Genomic DNA, 18625 nt, shown 5'->3' on the forward strand with positions numbered 1-18625 from the left:
GGACAGCAGCAGCAAGGACAGGCAAACGGAGAGCATCGTCAGTCCAGAAGTCAATTCAGGTCTAACTCCAGATCAGGAAGAAGGCACAGCAGAAGCCGCTCCAACTCCTTCCCACCCCTCCGGAGGTCCGTAAGCAAGGAACGTCCAAACCAGGTGAGCTGGAAGCCGCAGGACTCCCAGTTAGAGAGACAAAACGCGGAGCTCAGGGCACAAATAAGACGGCAGGAGAAGGAAATGAAAGAAATTAAAGAAATGTTACAAAATTTACTATCCGTAAAGGACAGGTCGCCTCCCCCTGCAATACAAACCTCGCCTACACCAAGGCAAAATATTTCGCTACCCCCTTCCACGACATCCTCGCGAGCCCCGTCACCGCAGCGCGGTACCACAATCAAAAGGAAAACAACTGAGGTAACGGAGGCAGATGAAACCCCCACGTTGAAGGATTTATTTACTTTTATGCAAAAGCTTGAGGAGAGACTGCTGGTTAACATTGACAGGAACAGAGCCGAAACCCAGAAGTGGATGAGTGCGTTGTCCACACGCATAGAGGCTATTGAGGCCAGGCAAAGCCAGATGGAAGCTAGACAAAGCCAGACGGAGGCTAGCATGGTGTCCAAGCCGAATGCAAAACTCGCCGAGACCCTCGCAGTTCCCGTCAACCCCGCCGCCACAAATACTCAAATGCAGACAGTAATTCATCATGGAGGGGGACCATAAAGAAGTAAAAATATGGCAGTGGAACTGCAGAGGTTTCCGCCATAAGCGGGAGAACCTGCAGCTCCACATTCAAAATTTGGACAACTCCGAGGCCCCAGACATTATTGCTCTACAAGAAAATCTAGCCAGAGTTAAACTTAGAAACTATAAAGCTCATGAAATACCCGGAACGCAAAACCCACGCGTAGCCGTCTTGGTTCACAGGAATCTCACAGCTATTGAGCCCAAGATTGATATAGTAGGCGTAGACTGCCTCCTCGTCGAGATAATACCACAAACGAGAGGGTGCTGTAGTTTATTCCTGCTTAATGTATATAGCTCCCCAAAAGAGCCCCACCCCCCAATCCTCGAGGCCATAAGCAGGACTCTCCGACTCTGCGGAACCAAACCTCTAGTAGTAGTGGGAGATTTCAACGCGTGCAACACGAGTTGGGGATACCGAAAGAACAACAAAAAGGGAACCGCATTGTGGAATTACATCCAAGATGAGGGTCTCTCCCTGCTTAATGACATGCTGCAACCCACCCGGATAGGAAACAGTGTTCAGGCGGACACTAGCCCGGATCTCACTTTATGTAAAAATATTGGACATGGAAAATGGAAAAACACAGCGCAAAGCCTCGGTAGTGACCACTATATAATTGAAACTGTTGTTCCTGTTTCTTCCCTTAAGAGAAAGGGAAGAAAAAAATTCCGATAACAGATTGGGACAAATTTAGGACACTACGCTCACAAACTGCCGAAGAAATTGAAAATCTCGACGACTGGATTAACCAGCTAGAGGACGATGTTGAAGCAGCAACCGACTCAGTCCCGGTTACAACAGAGATGCAGTCCGTTGATAGCAGACTATTACATATGTGGCAGGCCCACGAGAGTCTCCAAAAAAGATGGCTCAAACAAAAACACAATAAGAAACTCAAAATCAAAATCGCGCGTCTGGTAAAAGACATGGAAGAATATGCGAAAAAACTAGTACAGCAGCAATGGGGGCAAACCTGTGATCAGATGAGCGGCAACCTACATCTTAAAGATACGTGGCACCTGCTTAGGTTCCTACTAGACCCGGAAAACTGTAAGTCGGCACACAGTAAGAACATTGAGCGAATCATCCATGGTCATCCGCTGGGAAATAAGGAACTCCTAAAGGCGCTCAAAGACATATACTTAAACACATCTAGTCCTATAAAACTTCCAGGGTACGCGGGTTCCTCAAATCCAGAGATGGATGAGGAGATCTCGACAGCGGAAGTTAGGGCGGCAATGCACAAACTCCGCACCTCCTCTGCCCCTGGGGCAGACAGAGTTACAAATAAAGCTCTAAAAAACCTAGACGATAGCTCAATTACGGCAATCACTAAGCTTTTCAATCACTGCTGGAAAAAAGGAGAACTCCCGCCTGCTTGGAGACATGCCAAAGTCACCTTTATTCCTAAGCCAGGTAAAAGCCTGGACATTCAAAATTTAAGACCTATCTCCCTCACGTCTTGTTTAGGGAAGCTTTTTGAGCATGTGATCCTTAACAGGATTCAAACACACATGGAGAAACACCATCTCTTCCCAGACACTATGATAGGTTTCAGACCACACCTATCAACACAAGATATCATGCTCAGAATATCGGAAGAGCTGGTTAATCCATTACATAATAAACACACCCGTGCAATCCTCGCTTTGGATTTAACCAAAGCATTTGATAATATCGAGCATGAGGCGATTACGGCAGCATTGTCAGCCCTACAGGTCGGTGAGCGAACCCATAGCTACATCAAGGCTTTCCTGTCCAACAGGACAGCTGAGATTCATTTCGGGCAGCTCAAGTCCGACCCTTTCACCCTAGGCAGCAAGGGGACACCGCAGGGCTCAGTGCTCTCCCCCTTGCTATTCAACATCACACTCATACCCATGACCAAGCCGCTAGCGGCAGTACCTAATTTGTCCCACTCCCTGTACGCTGATGATATTACGTTGTGGACAACGAAGGGCAGCGACGGAGAAATAGAGTACACGTTGCAAACCGGAGCGGACATAGTTTCGGAACAGGCTAGGGCTATAGGCTTGTCTTGCTCTCCTAAAAAGTCCGAGCTCCTGGTAATGCGTTACGCTCCTGGAAGAAAAGCCAAGGATACACCAGTCCCAATAGAAATCCGCATGAATAACGCACTAGTACCCGAAGTCCAAACGATCAGAATACTAGGGATGTACTTACAAAGCAATGGCAAGAACACCGCCACGCTCAGTAAACTGACAGCTTGTGTACATCAGACGAACCGTCTAATTCGCCGCATAGCGAACAAACATACCGGGATGAAAGAAATAGACCTCACGAGGCTAGTTCAAGCCTTTGTTCTGAGTCGCTTTGTCTACTCCCTTCCATACCTCAGTTTACACAAGGCGGAGAAGGAGAAAGTAAACTGTTTGATTAGGCAATCGTACAAAGCAGCTTTGCACTTACCGAGGTGTACTCCGACTGATAAACTCTTGAAAATGGGCCTACACAACACCCTCGAAGAATTAATAGAGGCCCATAGAATCGCTCAATATGAAAGATTATCGAAGACCCCGACAGGACAGTACATCTTAAAGGATCTAAGTATATCTTACGAAGGAACACACACAAGGGAGAACCCGGTCCCTCGAGATATATTTAAGCGCCTCACTATTAACTCTATTCCTAAAAATATGCACCCTATTCATCACAAGGAAAGAAGAAACGCTAGAGCCAAAGCACTCGAAAAACTGTTTAAACACCACGAGGAGGTAGTCTACGTGGATGCAGCCGAATACAAAGTGCAGGATGCCTTTGCAGTTGCAGCCATCGACAACAAACTCAAGCACATCACCGCAGCCACTGTTTATGGCAGGCGGCCGGAAGAAGCGGAAGAGGCTGCAATTTCTGTTGCAATTATTAGTACCAAAGCAAAATTTATCTTCAGCGACTCCAAAACGGCTGTGCGTAATTTTGCGAAAAACAAAATTCACGAAGCGGCATCTCAAATTCTATTACGAAATCATTTCGAACCTCGCCAGATACAGATTATCTGGATTCCTGCGCACTCGTCCCATCCAGGGAACGAAGCGGCCCACAGTTTTGCCTGCGAACTCGTCAACCAGGCGGTGGACCAATCGTGCCTGCGAGGGTCTAAGGAGCGTATGGTTACTTTTCAAGAAATTACATCTCACTTCAGAAATGAAAGACTGGTTTACCCTGCGCCTCATTATTCCCTAACGAAAATCCAGCAAACGACATGGAGGCAACTCCAATCTCATACCTTTCTAAACCCTTAAAAATTGGCCCTAATGTACCCAGGTCTGTACACCCCAAAGTGCAGAATATGTGAGGCCGAAAAAGCCGACCTAGCCCACATATTATATGAATGCCCTGAGCTCCAACCTAAAGCCGAATGGCATCTCTCTAACCAAATAGAGTGGGAGACTGCGGTGACCAGCTCCAAGCCTGAGACCCAAATTCAGGCCGTGGACTGGGCTTTAGAAGTCGCCACGAAGCAAGGTCTTCTGGCCACTTCACGGTGTCAAGAAGAAGCCCATCATTAATCAAAGTCAATGAGTATTGACTAAATAAAGTTGTTCCTCCTCCTCCTCCTTCTTCTCTGGATTTAGCAGGCCGCGGAGAATATTCCAGGTCTGCGGAATGCAGACGACGTCCGGAAGAGGCTGAAAGTCTGGCTTTAAAAAGGCCAAGTGTCATTTAACGGACCGCGACATACTGACCGTCCGTACGGTGGAGTGTGTACAAACGGTTCATTTGGATGCTACAACCATTTGGGGAATGTCATAAACATAAGCCGGCACTTGGCAGCAAAAACAATTCTGCGTGTGCGCATCCTGTGCTCGTAGTATCTCCTATTTCACGGTCTAATATTTGGTTGGTGTTTTGGAGATACAGCGGAAACACGAAGTCAGTGCTCTCAAAACACTTGTGCCCGTCGCGGCGGTTGTTTTTGCGGGAGTCAGGAAGCTAAAAAATTTGCAGTGGCTTAGCTCAACTATGCCAGGATATACGTAGCGTGAGCTAAGGTTCACCTGGTTATTCTTAGATTTCCTGATTGTCTGGGATTAGCTGATTATCAGGCTTACTGGCACTAAAACGATTTCCAATCCAATCCAATCCAGTCCATTCCAGTCCAGTCCAGTCCAGTCCAGTCCAGTCCAGTCCACTCCAGTCCAGTCCAGTCCAGTCCATTTCAGTCCAGTCCAGTCCAGTCCAGTCGCTGCTCCTCGCGCATGCGCAGCACGGCTCTCCAGAAGCCACACGAAACGGCTATCAAGCGGCTCCAGCGCACCGTCAGACTTAGCTACTGCGCAACGGAAGCGCACAGCGGGGCACGCGCCGGCTGCAGTGCAACTGCCGCGGCTATGACGTCACTCCTCTGGAAAGCGCAGACCGGCGAATGTGCAGACCCAATTCTCTACACACCCGTACTCCATTTCGAATAGATTTCCAATCCAATCCAATTTAATACAATAAATTCCAAGCCAATTCAATCCAATTCGATACACCTCGCGCTTGCGCAGCCCGGCCCTTCAAAGTCCACGTGAAACTGCTCAACCTCGTCAGTGTAGCGTACGCTACAAAACTTGGATGGTGTTCACTGACCTGTTTAGTTGAAGTACAGCATCGGCAATAAAAGTGTTCCAGCGAAGCAAACTCGGAGCCCTTCCAACCTGGGAACAAGGCGGTCCTGCGAGGCTGACACTGTCATGTGATTTGCTATGTTGGGGTTTAGCTAATATATTGGGTGTTTGCTATGTTGAATTATAATTACAGTGGTGCGAAATATGCTTCAAAGACCAAGGACGCACATAGTTGGTGTGTAAAGACAATGTCGTTGTGTTATAGTGCTGCTACACCGATCATGTTGCAGGCTCCAGTGCACTGCTGAGGCGGCCGGCGGAAACCGAGCGGTGTTGCGCAATGTCCGAGAAGAGAAAGACGCCGCGCGTGGCGAGGTGTAAACACGTTTCGGGAAAGAGGCGGCGGCAGTAGAAAGGAGTATAAAGTGGGGCTGTGACAACACTACCTCCGTATATGGGGCCACGATTTGCAATGTGGGAAAGTGAGCTTACAAAGTCTAAGCTTACACCAGTCTACGTAAATTCAGCTTCTCCTCCAAATAGAAATGAGTGCCTGGGAAGAAATGTTTAACAGCGAAGCTGTTTAGCAAATCGTAATTTTACGGGCGAAGCACCTCAGGACCTCGCTTTATCCGGGGCTTGGCGTCCGTGTACACGGTGTTGCGCATGCGCGAGGACCATTGGATTGGATTTTGATTTCGATTTAATTGGATTGGGTTGAAATGAATTTTATTGTGTTGGATTGGATTGGATTGGGTTAAACTGAATTGTATCGGAGTGAATTGTACTGGAATTGCAGATACTGTACTCATGCATTGTCACTCATTTACATGCTCGATTAAGCAATGCCACGGGTGATTTACGGTAAGAACGATCCCTAGTGCTTCCCCACTCGTCATGATTCACTTCGTGGAGATGCGTGAATTGTTTGGTGTTCACAGTTGAAAACACCAAGAAATTGCCAAGAACCCGCACGTGTGAGCACGGACCTCGCGGCGACCACGCGGAAGTTAACAAAACCAAGAAAATGCCTTGCGCTCGCGTCTGCGTGCCTCGCGGCGACCGCCCACCGACCCCAACGCACACTTGTCAAGCCAAGCATACTTCCTTAGGAAGATTGGTAGGGATTGGCAAAAAAAAAAGCTCCACCGTTCACCGTAATCATGGCAACACTTTTCTCGGAACAAGAAAGACACGTCATAGCGTACGGCCCTCCAAGGTGATGTCCAATGATTATCACTTCCAAAAAATGAAGGAAGCTCACACTTATAGCAACTACGAAGGGGCAAAGGCCTTCGCGGCAGCGAAGAAGTAAATCAGCTGCAATCGTAGACTTAAACCGTCGCGGTGGTCGTGAAGGTTGCGTACAGCTTCACCACCTCAAAGTCTTAGGCGTTAGTGTGTTCTTCCTGCATTTTTTCATGGGAAGTGTATGCTTTCTTGTATCAAAATATATATCTTATGTCTGATATCTTACGTCGTAACATTTTTTTGCTGCTTTATATGTTGAACAGATGCTGCTGGGCAAAATGTTGCCGCCGACACCAGAAAACGGGATCCAAGCTATGTACAGCTTCGCTGCAATAACGAAGAGTGCATCTGAGAGAGCCGATTTGTTACGATCAGCTTCTACATAGAATGCCATCTTGATGGCTTGTCCGCGCAAGAGAACTGTCGCCGCAGCATCTATTTTGTACACTGCTGGCCGAGGAGAAAGTTTTCCCCTCCCCCTCTTTCGCCTACCTCTGCGTACGGCACAACGATTACCGAGGGTGGGAGCCAAAATTGATCGCCACGTTTCCACTGAACCTTGGAGGGCTCTCCCATCGGGCGACTGAGTTGTTTTACCAGCGAAGGTGTTCTTGGTTGAGGCTTACATGGGAGGAAATGTGGTAACGCGGTCGCAGCGATGTGGAGAGGACATAGCTTAGCTATGGGGAGAGCAATCGCCAAGCACACTCGCAGCAAGTTCGAAGAATGTTTGAACTAGACGCTTATATAAGAAAAGCTTTGGTGAACTCCTAAATCTGGTATCAACGTTTACACTTGTCAACACTGTAGAGCAAAAAGAAAACGTCTAACGCATTTTACGCAAGTCATCACTAAATAAGTGATATTTCCGTTGTTTCTGTTCTTTCATAGCCAAAAACATATGCCGTGAAAAAACAAAAAAGCGCTCACGGCGCCCCCTCGTGGCCGAGTAGCAAGTTCAAAAGTAAGAAAATGGTCCAGTAGATGGCGCGACGGGACAAATATGCCTTGGCGCGAATGGGGACGTAGGGTCCGTTCCAATTGACCCTTTAGACGGCTTCGTTGCCGTCTTCGCGGACAGATCGCCATGTTGAGCCCCATTCCAATTCGAACGAAGCAGTCAACGAAGACTGCTTAGAATAGGCTGCATCGAAGTCAGCAACGATGCAGGCTACCTTCCTGTCTAAACTAATACGTGACGCCAGCACCACCTTTTTGTGTACCAATGTTTTGACAAATTAACGTTAATTTATTGAAATATGTAGTATTATTTAATGGTGGCGAAGCTGCGTTTGTTCAGATTTTAAATGACACAATCTTGGTAATAATAACGGTAATATTATTTACGAACCGTGCTGCTTGCGCTGCTCAACATGTCTGACACAAAGTTGTCGTTTGCGTAGGTGACCACTGCGCCGTTCCCATTCTGCTACCTTTAGACGTGAATTAGACTGCTTCGTAACGTGTCTACCAAGCTGTCCGCCAATTGGAACTCAGCCCTATTTGCTGTCTTCGAGAAGTTCTATGAAGCTTAGCCCTACAATTAGGGAACGCCAGGTAGCTTCGCTGTTAACATCAGCGTTCGCGACGTCTCATCATTGAAGCTGAGAGAGAGAGAGAGAGAGAGAGAGAGAGAGAGAGAGAGAGAGAGAGAGAGAGACAGACAGAGAGAATAAACATTTAATAGAGCAAACGGTGGTGGTTGAGCCGTCACTCGGTGGGGTAGGTTCGCCTCAGTCCAGGTACCCTAGGGCATTGGCTGCAGCCCTGGCACGGGGGACCAGAAACATCTGGTCAGCGTGACGGGAGCTGGTCAGCAGCCCCCCCACGGCTCCGGGGAAGGTCTGGGATTGGGGGTAAGCGATGGAGTGTTTTGACAGGCCCACACCATGTGGTAGGTAGTATTAAGAGAGGGGCAGAATTGACAGGTGAGGGTGTATTGGGTAGGGGAGATAGCGTGGAGGATGGGTGCGTTGTAATAGGTGTTTGTTTGTAATCGACCCGAGAAGACTACTTCCAAGCTGAACGAGTATTTTTAGACGTTCTCTCATTTAGGAGGGTTGGAAGAGCGGGAAGCGGGTGGGGGATGAGCAGGGGGAGGGGGTCGGTTCGCACCGAAGCTACACCCCCGCTACTTGCCGCGTGGGGTGTGGGGGGGGGGAGGGCACCGGATTAATTTTGAGCTCTTTGTGATCTTCAACCTCCGCCGAACTATCGACCAGATTTAGGGGAAATCCCCGAGGTGGAGTAAGTTTCTGCGAAGGAATGTCGTGGAACACCTGTCCATTACTTCTAGTTGTTGATCAATTCGTTCTCGCGCTACAAACGACTAGCCTCTTCGTTAGCACAGTTGGTAGAGCGACCGCTCCGATTCAGCGGTGGTCCCGGGATCGAATCCTGGAACAGGGCGAATTTTTCTTCAACTGCGAAGTTTCTGAGGAAGCTGTATATTTTTTCTTTGTAGCCGTACGGCTGCATTGAGGTGGATGCCAAATTTTCCATTGCTCCTCCGAAATATCTACCCACGGGAGCTTCGGTTTCAACAGCGAAGCTGTTGAAAACAAAACGAATAGTACAGTTCACGGGCCAGACCCGCTACTACGCCACCTCTCGCTAAGTGATTCATCGCGTCCCAATGGCCTTGCGCAAATGCCTTGACTTTTCTTTCTCTCCCTCCCTCACTCTTTCTCGCTGTCGTGTGAGCTAGATATGGACCATATGGGAATGTGTTGATTCGATTGTGGGGTTTAACGCACCGAAGCTATATGAAGCTTTATGGTCTATGAAGCGCACCACCGTGGAGGGCTCAGGATTACTTTTGACCGCCTGGAGATCTTTAACGGGCTCTGAAATCTTAACAAACGGGTGTTTTTAATTATCTTCTCTATCAGAAAAGTGGCTGTCGCAGGCGACAAAGAAACACACGTCCTTCTTCTCACCAGCACAACGTGTTATTCACACTCAGCCACTGGCGCGGGTGAGTGCCGGGTTTCAAAGGGACACTAAGGGGAATTGCTGAAGCCTCTGTTTTTGCTTGCACTGCATAGACTGGCTCAAATAGGCACACTTTTCATCGTTTACCCGGTCGAGAGAGAGAGAGAGAGAAAAAAAACGTTTATTGAAACAATGGGGACGCGGTAGAGGAGAAAAAGAGGAGCTGTGGGCGGCCATCCTATTCTGGTAGGCCGCGTGCTAAACCAGTATTTATTTTATAAAGCTTGAAAGACGAAAGGCTACCACGCGTGAGGGCACAGCAGGCACATGTAACGTTGTTTACCCGTCGTGGCTAGGACGCTGTGCTTTCTAAAAGAAAAGTGCGAAGTAAAAACCTAAAATAAACATGACTGTAATGTGCTAAAGTAATAGGAAGATGCAGATTTTAATTGCTTTTACATCAAAGTTACTGGACAGTCAATTAAACGCGTCGAGTAGCTATCTCCTCGCCGAAAAATAGTCCGCCGCATTTCCTTTTAAAAGACATTACAGCGAAATCTCCATATAACAAACTTCAGGGGACCGCGGAAAATTGCTCGTTATTCTGAAAGGTGGTTGTAGCGAAAATCGCAAAATTTAAGACAACAAATAACATTTCAATTCCTAAAACGACCTACCTGTAGAGCTCTGGATCCTTCAAGTCAATTTTCAGAAAAAATGCACAAGTGATCATGGAAGAATGTACGTTTATTTAAAGTAGTTGGCAATTTTCTTCTGTTGCGTGCAGCACAAGCTTCCTAGCACGGAGGACTCCAACTCCTCCATATTCCTGTGGACTGACTCCGTGGCCGCGCGGTTTTACCCGGAAATGTGCGGTTTTCGTACGCTGTCCAGCACATCCGCATTCGTCACGTGCTGGTCGCAGTCTTCGAGCGCTGCTGCGGCACCCTCAGAGGCATCGTCGTTCTTGCCGTCCTCGCTGCCTTCTTCATCCTGAAGGCTCATGCTCTGAAGATTGTCCTATGTGGTCAGCTCCGCTTATGTCCGTGAAGATCCAGCAAACAACCCGAGCAGCGGCGGAACGTAGAAAAACTCGAGGTGGGGCGCGAATAGCGCGGCCGTGGCTTTCTGGACGGAGGAGGCCACCCATGCTGCATTTTTTTTCCTTTCTCCTCACCCTATTTTTTCTCTCTTTCGCATCAGCTCCCGCATTCCGCGGAGCAAGTTGCAAGACGTCCTCTTTTGCGCTGCGCTTTGCCGTGTCGTCTGCTAGCATACGGCTCCGGTTGCCGCGATTGTCTAACGGAAATCTAAGGATCTCCGGCCTTGAAAATATGAGTTCGTAGTACTGAGGCGTTGTTAACATGACACGGAACTAAATCAAACGATCGTTATTTTCAAAAATTCGCTATTGTGAAGTACGTAGTAGTGAAATAATTTTACATTAGCACTATAAGGAGTCGGCGTGGGATTTCTTAAGTGCTCGTTAGTCTGAAAAGTTCATTAAAGTGGTGTTCGTTGCATCGAGATTTGACTGTATTGTGTTCAAAGAAAGTTAAATTCGTCCTAGCCTGAAAGAAAGTGGACATACTAAATAGCTGTCGCCCTAGACCGGGACGGCCTGCATACGTGTTTACGTTGGCCAAAGAATAGCGTAAACGGATCGCGTCACATTGCCGCTTTCTGAGTTGCAAACTACGGACATCCCAAGGGAACGAGCTTATCGCGTTGGTTCGGACCTCCTAAGCGTATTTCTGTTATGGATGCCCGACAATCGCTGAATTTCGGCATCGACAGGCTGTGCTACGCGCTACGCCATCACATGGGCTCTGCCTGAGAGCAGGGAAACAGGCGTCGCTGGTTTTCTTCCTTCCGACGTGACCCTCCGCTATGGAGCTCCTCTGGAGCTCCTCGTCAGTTACTTAGAGACCGTGGAGGCTACTTTGTGTCGCACCTCATAAACGATCTTCTGCGTACCTGCAAAATAGCGCACAAACTCACCACTGCATATCATCATCGGAGAAATTCCCCTGCTGAGTGCATGAACAAAATGATCACCTACATGCATGAAATGTACGTTTCAGACAACCACTCTGTTTCTGACGTTACACTCCCCTACGTCACGTCTGCTTACAGTACTTCCCGGCACAAAACAGCCCTCGAGTCTAAGACTGACACGTTATTGCATTTATTGTGGAATGTTTGGCTAATTATAGCCCTCAAAGGTACTGAGAATTTATCCCTGGCGACCCCAATTTTTCCAGTATTTTATGCTGTGAACATTTTTCTGGTAAAGATTTCAGATTTTTTAGATTTATTTGCTCGCCCATGTCCTACTTTTGCCAGGTTTTCACATTACTTTTTTTATGAAATTTCCATTTTAGACTAAAAGCATTTATTCGCCTTTTGCCTGTATCGGAAAGCTTGCATGTTTTTTCTGGGATCTTACTCCTGCCTGTAATGAATTCACTATGGCAAGTAAACGAACGAGGCCAGGAAAGAATATGGATTAGTAAAATAGCCAAATCAATATTGCTTCTATTCACACGCCAGGGAATCAGTCATACCCATCAATAAAAGAATTTCATTAACTTTATACTAGCTACAAATTTAACTTGGTAGGTGAGTGAAGTAATAAGAGGGCGACCAGTGAGAAGGCCAAGATTTTTTTAGTGGGCGTAAATTGAAAAAGTAACATATTAAAAAACCTGAGGACCTCTTTGAGAAGAGTCAGCACTGTATGGAAATCTAAACCCGGCGTAGATTAACGGTTCAATGAGTGCATGGCCCTCCCCGGGTCAGCAACAAACAAGATAAGATCTGTCATTTTGCAAATAATTGAATGAGGGGAACTCCGGCTATTGAAAATATGGAACGAACTTACAGTCCCTCTTATCATTTATTCGATGTTTTACGATTTATTCGCATCTGGTTTGATATTATTTTCAATAAATGTGCTGAGTAATTACACCTTCGGTGATGTCCCAAATCCACTGGCACTCACTCCAACGGCAGCGCCCCTTTTTAAAGATTTAAAATCTTTAAATCTCTAAAGATTTTTACCACTGCTTGTCCTGTTTGCTCTATGTCCGATATTTATGTTCTTTTAGAGAGCTCCACAGCCTCCGCTCGCATACTTTCCCACAGTGCCATAAAGGACGCCTTCTCTCCTTCTTCAACAATCTTCGCCTCCAGTCGCCGCAGCTGGTCGGCCGTGAACATTTCCTTCCAGCCTCCCACCCTTCCCTTATTCACGACAGTGTACTTGTTTCCGTCGCCTTGGTATCCTCTCTTGCTGGTGACGTTGTTCTGTTTCACCTGGGCGTACCAGCCGGACGTCTCGTCCTTTTCCATGCGAACGACCATCACGCTCCTCATTTGATCCGCACTGCTTCTCTCGAGCAGGGTGTCCAGCATACCGTTGCTGGCATCCCCAAACAGTCTTCCGTATCTCTCTCCCAGAAACTGAGCCAGGCGCAGGACCGTGTCTCTCGTGTTCCCTTTCAGCTCCTCGTACGTGAAGAAGAACACGTTGGGCCTTTCCCTCATTGCGTACGCAGAGGCCACGTGTTCAAAGTAGCTCCCGAACCCAAAGTCTCCAGCCAGGAAGGCTTCGAAGAACTCCTCAAACGTACCGTCCTGGAAGCGGTAGACACTCAGGTCGCTGACCATGTCGTAGAAGGAGACGCACACGTCCCAAGGGTTGCGCGCAACGTAGACGTATTTGGCGCCATCGTCCATCATTTCCGGGCGGAGTGGTAAGTGCGTGAGGTAGGTTCGAAGCGGCAGCGCGGCCTTCCATTCCCTGTCGTTGGTGTACTCGACGGAGCGAATGTTCCTAAAGTAGTCGTCGTAGTCCCGAATTGGCTCGCCTTCTCTGAGGATGAGCTGAGTAATGTACTGCACCCACTTTGTCCCGCACTTCGGGTACGTTGACTGGAGCACGTCTCCCGGGCGGGCTCGGAATTTCAGACTTTCTCTGAACACCTCCGGGTTGAAGTTAGCGCCCCTTGGAACGCCGTCGATGAGTTGAAAGTGTGGCCTCCTCCCTGTCATGATGGCACCTCGTTTTCCCGTTCGCGCCTCTGTAAAGGAAAGGAAATTTGAAACAGAGCCAAGAAGGCAGGTGATGCTGCCATTCTTTTCTCTTGTGTTTTACGCATGCTTTAGGCATACACATCAGGATGAAATGCATAGACATGCGAACTTGTTAGCATCGCACTTGGATTGAGCCCTGCAGTGGGGCTGGTAAGCGCTTTCACTTTTAGCACTGTACTTGGAAGCACTGCGGAAGCTATATATATAGTTATCAGTGACAAAAAAATGGCCCACGGCGATTTTCTCCCAGCAGCATGCACCTCTTCTTTTAGTATATGCTTTGCTGTTCTGGCGACCTCCTTCAAAGAATCTATCGCACCTTTTTGTTTCTCCCCCTGAAAGAAAATCGCCTTAGCAGAGAAGCGATATTGGACGTGGACGTGTTACAGAAATAGAGAGAGTACCCTGGCCTTGAAAATCAGAAAAAGAGCTACATATTCTTAGCGAGTTTACATGTTAACTGATGGGCATATCGGAGAAACACTTGCCTGGATATGTTATGGACACCTCTGTAAGGAACACGCGCATCGGCCATGTTGTAAAAACATTTCAGATGCTGGGAAAAGGTAAAAATGCGTTGAAGAGGGCCATTATTCATGCAGTTGTTGTTGTTAAGTTGCTATGAGTAAATGTACAAGCTTGGAAAGGGCAGTATTTCATTCTGCACTTGAATGCGACCATGAAATAGTTGTTTCGCTGCTTCCACTACACGGTTAGGATGCAATTCCAAGGATGTGTAATAGCGTGCTTTTATGGCCGCTCTAAAGCGGACGGTGGGCGATGACAATGACGCGTAGAGAATAAAACAGGATTAAATTTCAATTCATTGTTGCGTGATTGCACCCGTGACACAAATCTTAATCTTTCACCTATTTCCTTCCACTCTACCTTACCTTCTAGGTACCCATCGCATCTCTTCTCCTCTCTACGTCAGGCTATCCAGCCACCAGGAAACGTTTATTCAAAAGGCACAAACATAACTATTACAAACACCCGCTCAACTTTGTTTTTGTTTTTTTTGTAGGATACCCCACACCTTTCTTCTACTGTGTCCCCTTTCCCTTTATCTTTCTACGCGGGATTACTTCGTGGTACTGCCCCCAAAACTCTACACAACCGCATAATTACGCATGAGAGTTGGTGGCTCTTAGAAGTCTCCATGGACAACGTAAACTTGCCACCCACATCATTTCGTCCCTAAGCGGCGTCCCGGACCGACGCGGCTGATTCTTCCCTACCACCCTGTGCTAATAAACTTTCATCTATCGATCTGCCCTCAGTGTGGGGCCCCACCCTACCTGAGAACTTTCTGGGAGAGCTAGCGATTGATTAGTCTTATGGGGCCTAGGAAGGTAATACGTGTCAAACTTGGGATGACATTGCCTGTCGGGACGGAGAGAGTGCCGCACATGGACCACTGCTATATATCAAATCAGCGACGCCCCTACAGAAGAACTTACAAAGGCTCTGCCAGTAGGGTTCCCGTCCCGAGTGAGAAACATTGATTCTTGCTGGGTTGTAACATAAAGAAGAAAACCAATTTTCATTTAGTGGCGAGTATGGTGCGGTCCGGAAGGAGGTGATGGAAGGGTGAAACTAGCATGCGGAATGACAACGGGCGGTGGGGATTTGGAGCGAAAGCGTAGTTTCAGTGGCAGGTGTTATTTATTTATTTATTTATTTATTTATTTATTTATTTATTTATTTATTTATTTATTTATTTATTTATTTATTTATTTATTTATTTGGTGAACGGTCCAGCACTATGCAGTGGCTCATGGGCGAAAGGCGACACATATGATCGCCTGACTAGGCACGTGAAGGTCGCAGACACTGAACCGAAGAGAAATCTAAGAGATTGTTGTGCCCCGGCTAGAAAATTACGATAAACGGCTAAAGTTTTAACCCGAAAGTTTTGATGTTCGATGTTGCGGAGAGGAAATTTGAAGACCAACCAATCAACAGCGTTAAATTACTGCGAGGAAATACCGTAGAGCCAAAATTGAGTAACTCAGTAAACGCAGTGGAGAGCAAGAATCTTAAATTGGGGCCTTCTGGGAACGTACACAATACTGGAATCGGGGAATGAATGCAAATGTTTTACCAAATTCACATCGTGTGTCTATTGAACGTGTACGCCTTATTTATTCGAGAAAGAGATAACACTAGCACACTGTAAGTGTAAGTGCAAGTGTAAGTAACTTGGGCTGTGGTGGCATACCAAATGCGCTAAAACTGAAACCCCACCCTTGTCACCTACTCTAAAAAAACTACCCAAAATATTATCGATGGGCGCATCTACAAGCGGCGCAAACAAATCGAGCCACGTCCATCTAGTCACCTGGGCCTCAGGACACGAGGGGCTGGAACTAAATGCGAGGGCAGATCCAGCGGCGTGCGATGTCACCAACCGCACAGCAGGGGACTCTGACTCTTTTCAGCCCCGCCTGTCTAGTTTTGGAGATCCACTGAAGACTCAGTGCGAGCTACGAGCCAATAACCCCATCCTGGACAACAGCTTCACGGCTTTAGAAGGCCAAACGCTCTGAAAATCACAGTCGAACACATTCCCTAGCAAGACAGGGCTGGTCATAATGCATCGACAACAATACAATAAAAAGTGCAATAACTGTGCAAGGCCCTCCAATGTCTACCAGGCTACCTGGGGTTGCCACAACTTATAACTTATAACACCCAGCAGACAATAACGCCAATCAGTTTGTGCGATGGAAGGGGGCGCTTTCCGGCTCCGACATAGGGATCAAGAGGGCCCTGACTCTTAGGGTCTGAGGAGGAACTAAAGATACTAGAGCCCTGGACGAAGGGCCCCACCCATAGTTGCAGCAAAACCACTTTATACTGCCACAAAAATGTATCTCTCTCTCTCTCTCTCTCTCTCTCTCTCTCTCTCTCTCTCTCTCGCTGTGGCAGCAGTTATCTAGTACCGCACAAAATGCACAGGATACACAAAACTGTAACCTGAACATGTGGGTTCACAATTCTTAATTCGACAGCGGGATTGATGTGTGTTTCGGAAAAGTTTTTGCTGGAGACAACTGTAGAACAATACCCTGCAGAGGTAAAGTAAGCACATCGCGCAACTTTCCCGAAGCCATCTTTCTAAAGATATACGACTAGCTTTTAAATATTGCCATACAGGGTGCCTTCTTTCAGCACCACATGTTGAAGCAACGCATCGCGTATGAGCATATTTAAAAGTGTGACACCACACGGGGTTACCCTCGACTCAATTTCAGTTTAACCCCGTGTTCTGATTTTGTGCGCCACAGCGGTCTATGATGTGCAAGAATGAACTAGTGGCATATGCACCGTTGTTAATGCGCCGACATCACTACCAAAGAGCGCCCGAGCAGCCCGAAACGGCCGAAAGCTTCACCTGTTACGAAGCTGACGAACTGCACGATAGTTTCTATATTTTCAGTTAGCCGGCACAAACGTACGGCTCCTTGGCTTAGAACGTAGAATGTGTTTCTATTGACGCAACTTGTACAAGAGGTTGGAGAAAAGTGCGAGCTTCACTGTGTTACTTCTAAACAGGCACACGAAGCATCATTTGAAAATTGAGACAAGCAAAGAAAGAAAATAGTCAGATATATCTTCTCGTATAATTTATTCTTTAATTCCGCCTGAATTCCGAACACCTATCTAACTCCAGTAGAAAACAATGGCCGCGTATCTGCTAGCTTAGCAGCAAATATCTAAATGCAACATAAATGTCTTCCTTCTCTCCCCTGCCCAGCTTTCACACGTCCTTCCCCTCTGTATCGCTCTTCCCACGATAGTCGAGGCGAAAACTTGCTCAACTGAATTCGATTTTCCCGCGTTCCACTGACCGTGCGTCATCTGTTGGAACCTTTTGTTACTGCTGGGCTTGGTACGTCGCAATGAGGGTTAGGCTGAGGCGGGTGCACTTTTGGTACTTTGGGTTGGAATATTGTTTTTAAAGCGTATTTTCTATTTGTTAGCAGGAATATCTTGCGCACATCGATTTTCAATTTGAAGAAGTGGCCTAGTAGTCGTTCTTCATCGATATTGCCACAAATATGTTTACCTTCTTGCTTTTCTTAACAATGTTGACAAGAACGAACTATGACACCAAATCATGTGGTTCGCAAAGGTTTTGCCTATGTAAAATCTTTCGGACGGAAGGCTGGATCGACAGACAGACAGACAGACAGACAGACAGACAGACAGACAGACAGACAGACAGACAGACAGACCAAATTTTTGGGTTTAAGTACCCGCAGAAAGTCTATCGTCTTTTAAAAAAGGAACAAAACTACCTTTTCAAAGCTCCCTGAATGACTTCCTTGCCACGTTGAACGCTTTATCGTGCGCACCCGCCGGGCCGCTTAAACGAAGTCGCTACAGATTCCCGGCAGGTTCAACCGCGGTGCAGCATACTAACCCACGGCTGCCAGCCTATCATTGGCGGCTGCTCCATACTTTTAGCAGCGAGCACTGACACAGGATGCAGGTGTTTCCAGCCTCTTTATTTTTGCTTGTTTCTTCTTTCAGTTGTTTTTTTAAGCTTTAACTTACCCGGGTTTTAAGCACAGGTTACAGCAGCGATATAAATTTCGTTTACTTTTCAATGCAGAGCACGACTCTGAGCGCCCGAATTCGCCTTTTTCGCCGCCAGCGCGGGCAAAACATTAAAGGGAATACTCATAGTACTCCATCACCTAAATATGGACCGCATATCAAGCAGACAATTTTCCACTTACGCTTCTTTCCGTCCCCTTAAGCGCTTTACTTTGTTCACGTATTAGATTGCGAAATCAAAAAAGACGAGAAATGGCATTGAAATCAAATGAACCGCCATTCAGATGCAATGGCGCTATAGAAACTTCATAGAATATATCTTCACCAAGAGAAGCAAAAAGGAACTCTCGAACGCATTTGCAGCTAAAACATCTTTAAGGTAAACAATAAAGGGTCCGGCAGACACCCTATGAATCCGCTTTTACCAGTGGCCTGTTGGTCGTATCTTCGCAAGGAGAAG

The 18625-nt window shown here is 47.1% G+C and overlaps 1 protein-coding gene across 1 annotated transcript; it reads right to left on the bottom strand.

Moving 5' to 3' along the window:
• Window positions 1-10317: 10317 nt before the first annotated feature.
• On the bottom strand, window positions 10318-18035 carry LOC144147272 (3-alpha-hydroxysteroid sulfotransferase-like). The gene is made up of 2 exons (XM_077679366.1): window positions 17904-18035; window positions 10318-13586 (listed from the first exon to the last, which is right to left on the bottom strand). The coding sequence occupies exon 2, from the start codon at window positions 13555-13557 to the stop codon at window positions 12598-12600; it is 960 nt and encodes a 319-aa protein (XP_077535492.1). The 5' UTR covers window positions 13558-13586; window positions 17904-18035; the 3' UTR covers window positions 10318-12597.
• Window positions 18036-18625: the final 590 nt, after the last annotated feature.

Source organism: Haemaphysalis longicornis, unplaced genomic scaffold (assembly GCF_048455015.1).
Source record: "Haemaphysalis longicornis isolate Haplotype H1 unplaced genomic scaffold, Haemaphysalis longicornis Haplotype H1 scaffold_7, whole genome shotgun sequence".
Classification (NCBI taxonomy): domain Eukaryota; kingdom Metazoa; phylum Arthropoda; class Arachnida; order Ixodida; family Ixodidae; genus Haemaphysalis; species Haemaphysalis longicornis.

Bases quoted from the DNA above. Each gene is read 5' to 3' on its own strand.
- LOC144147272 (XM_077679366.1), bottom strand. From the start codon at position 13,557: ATGACAGGGAGGAGGCCACACTTTCAACTCATCGACGGCGTTCCAAGG.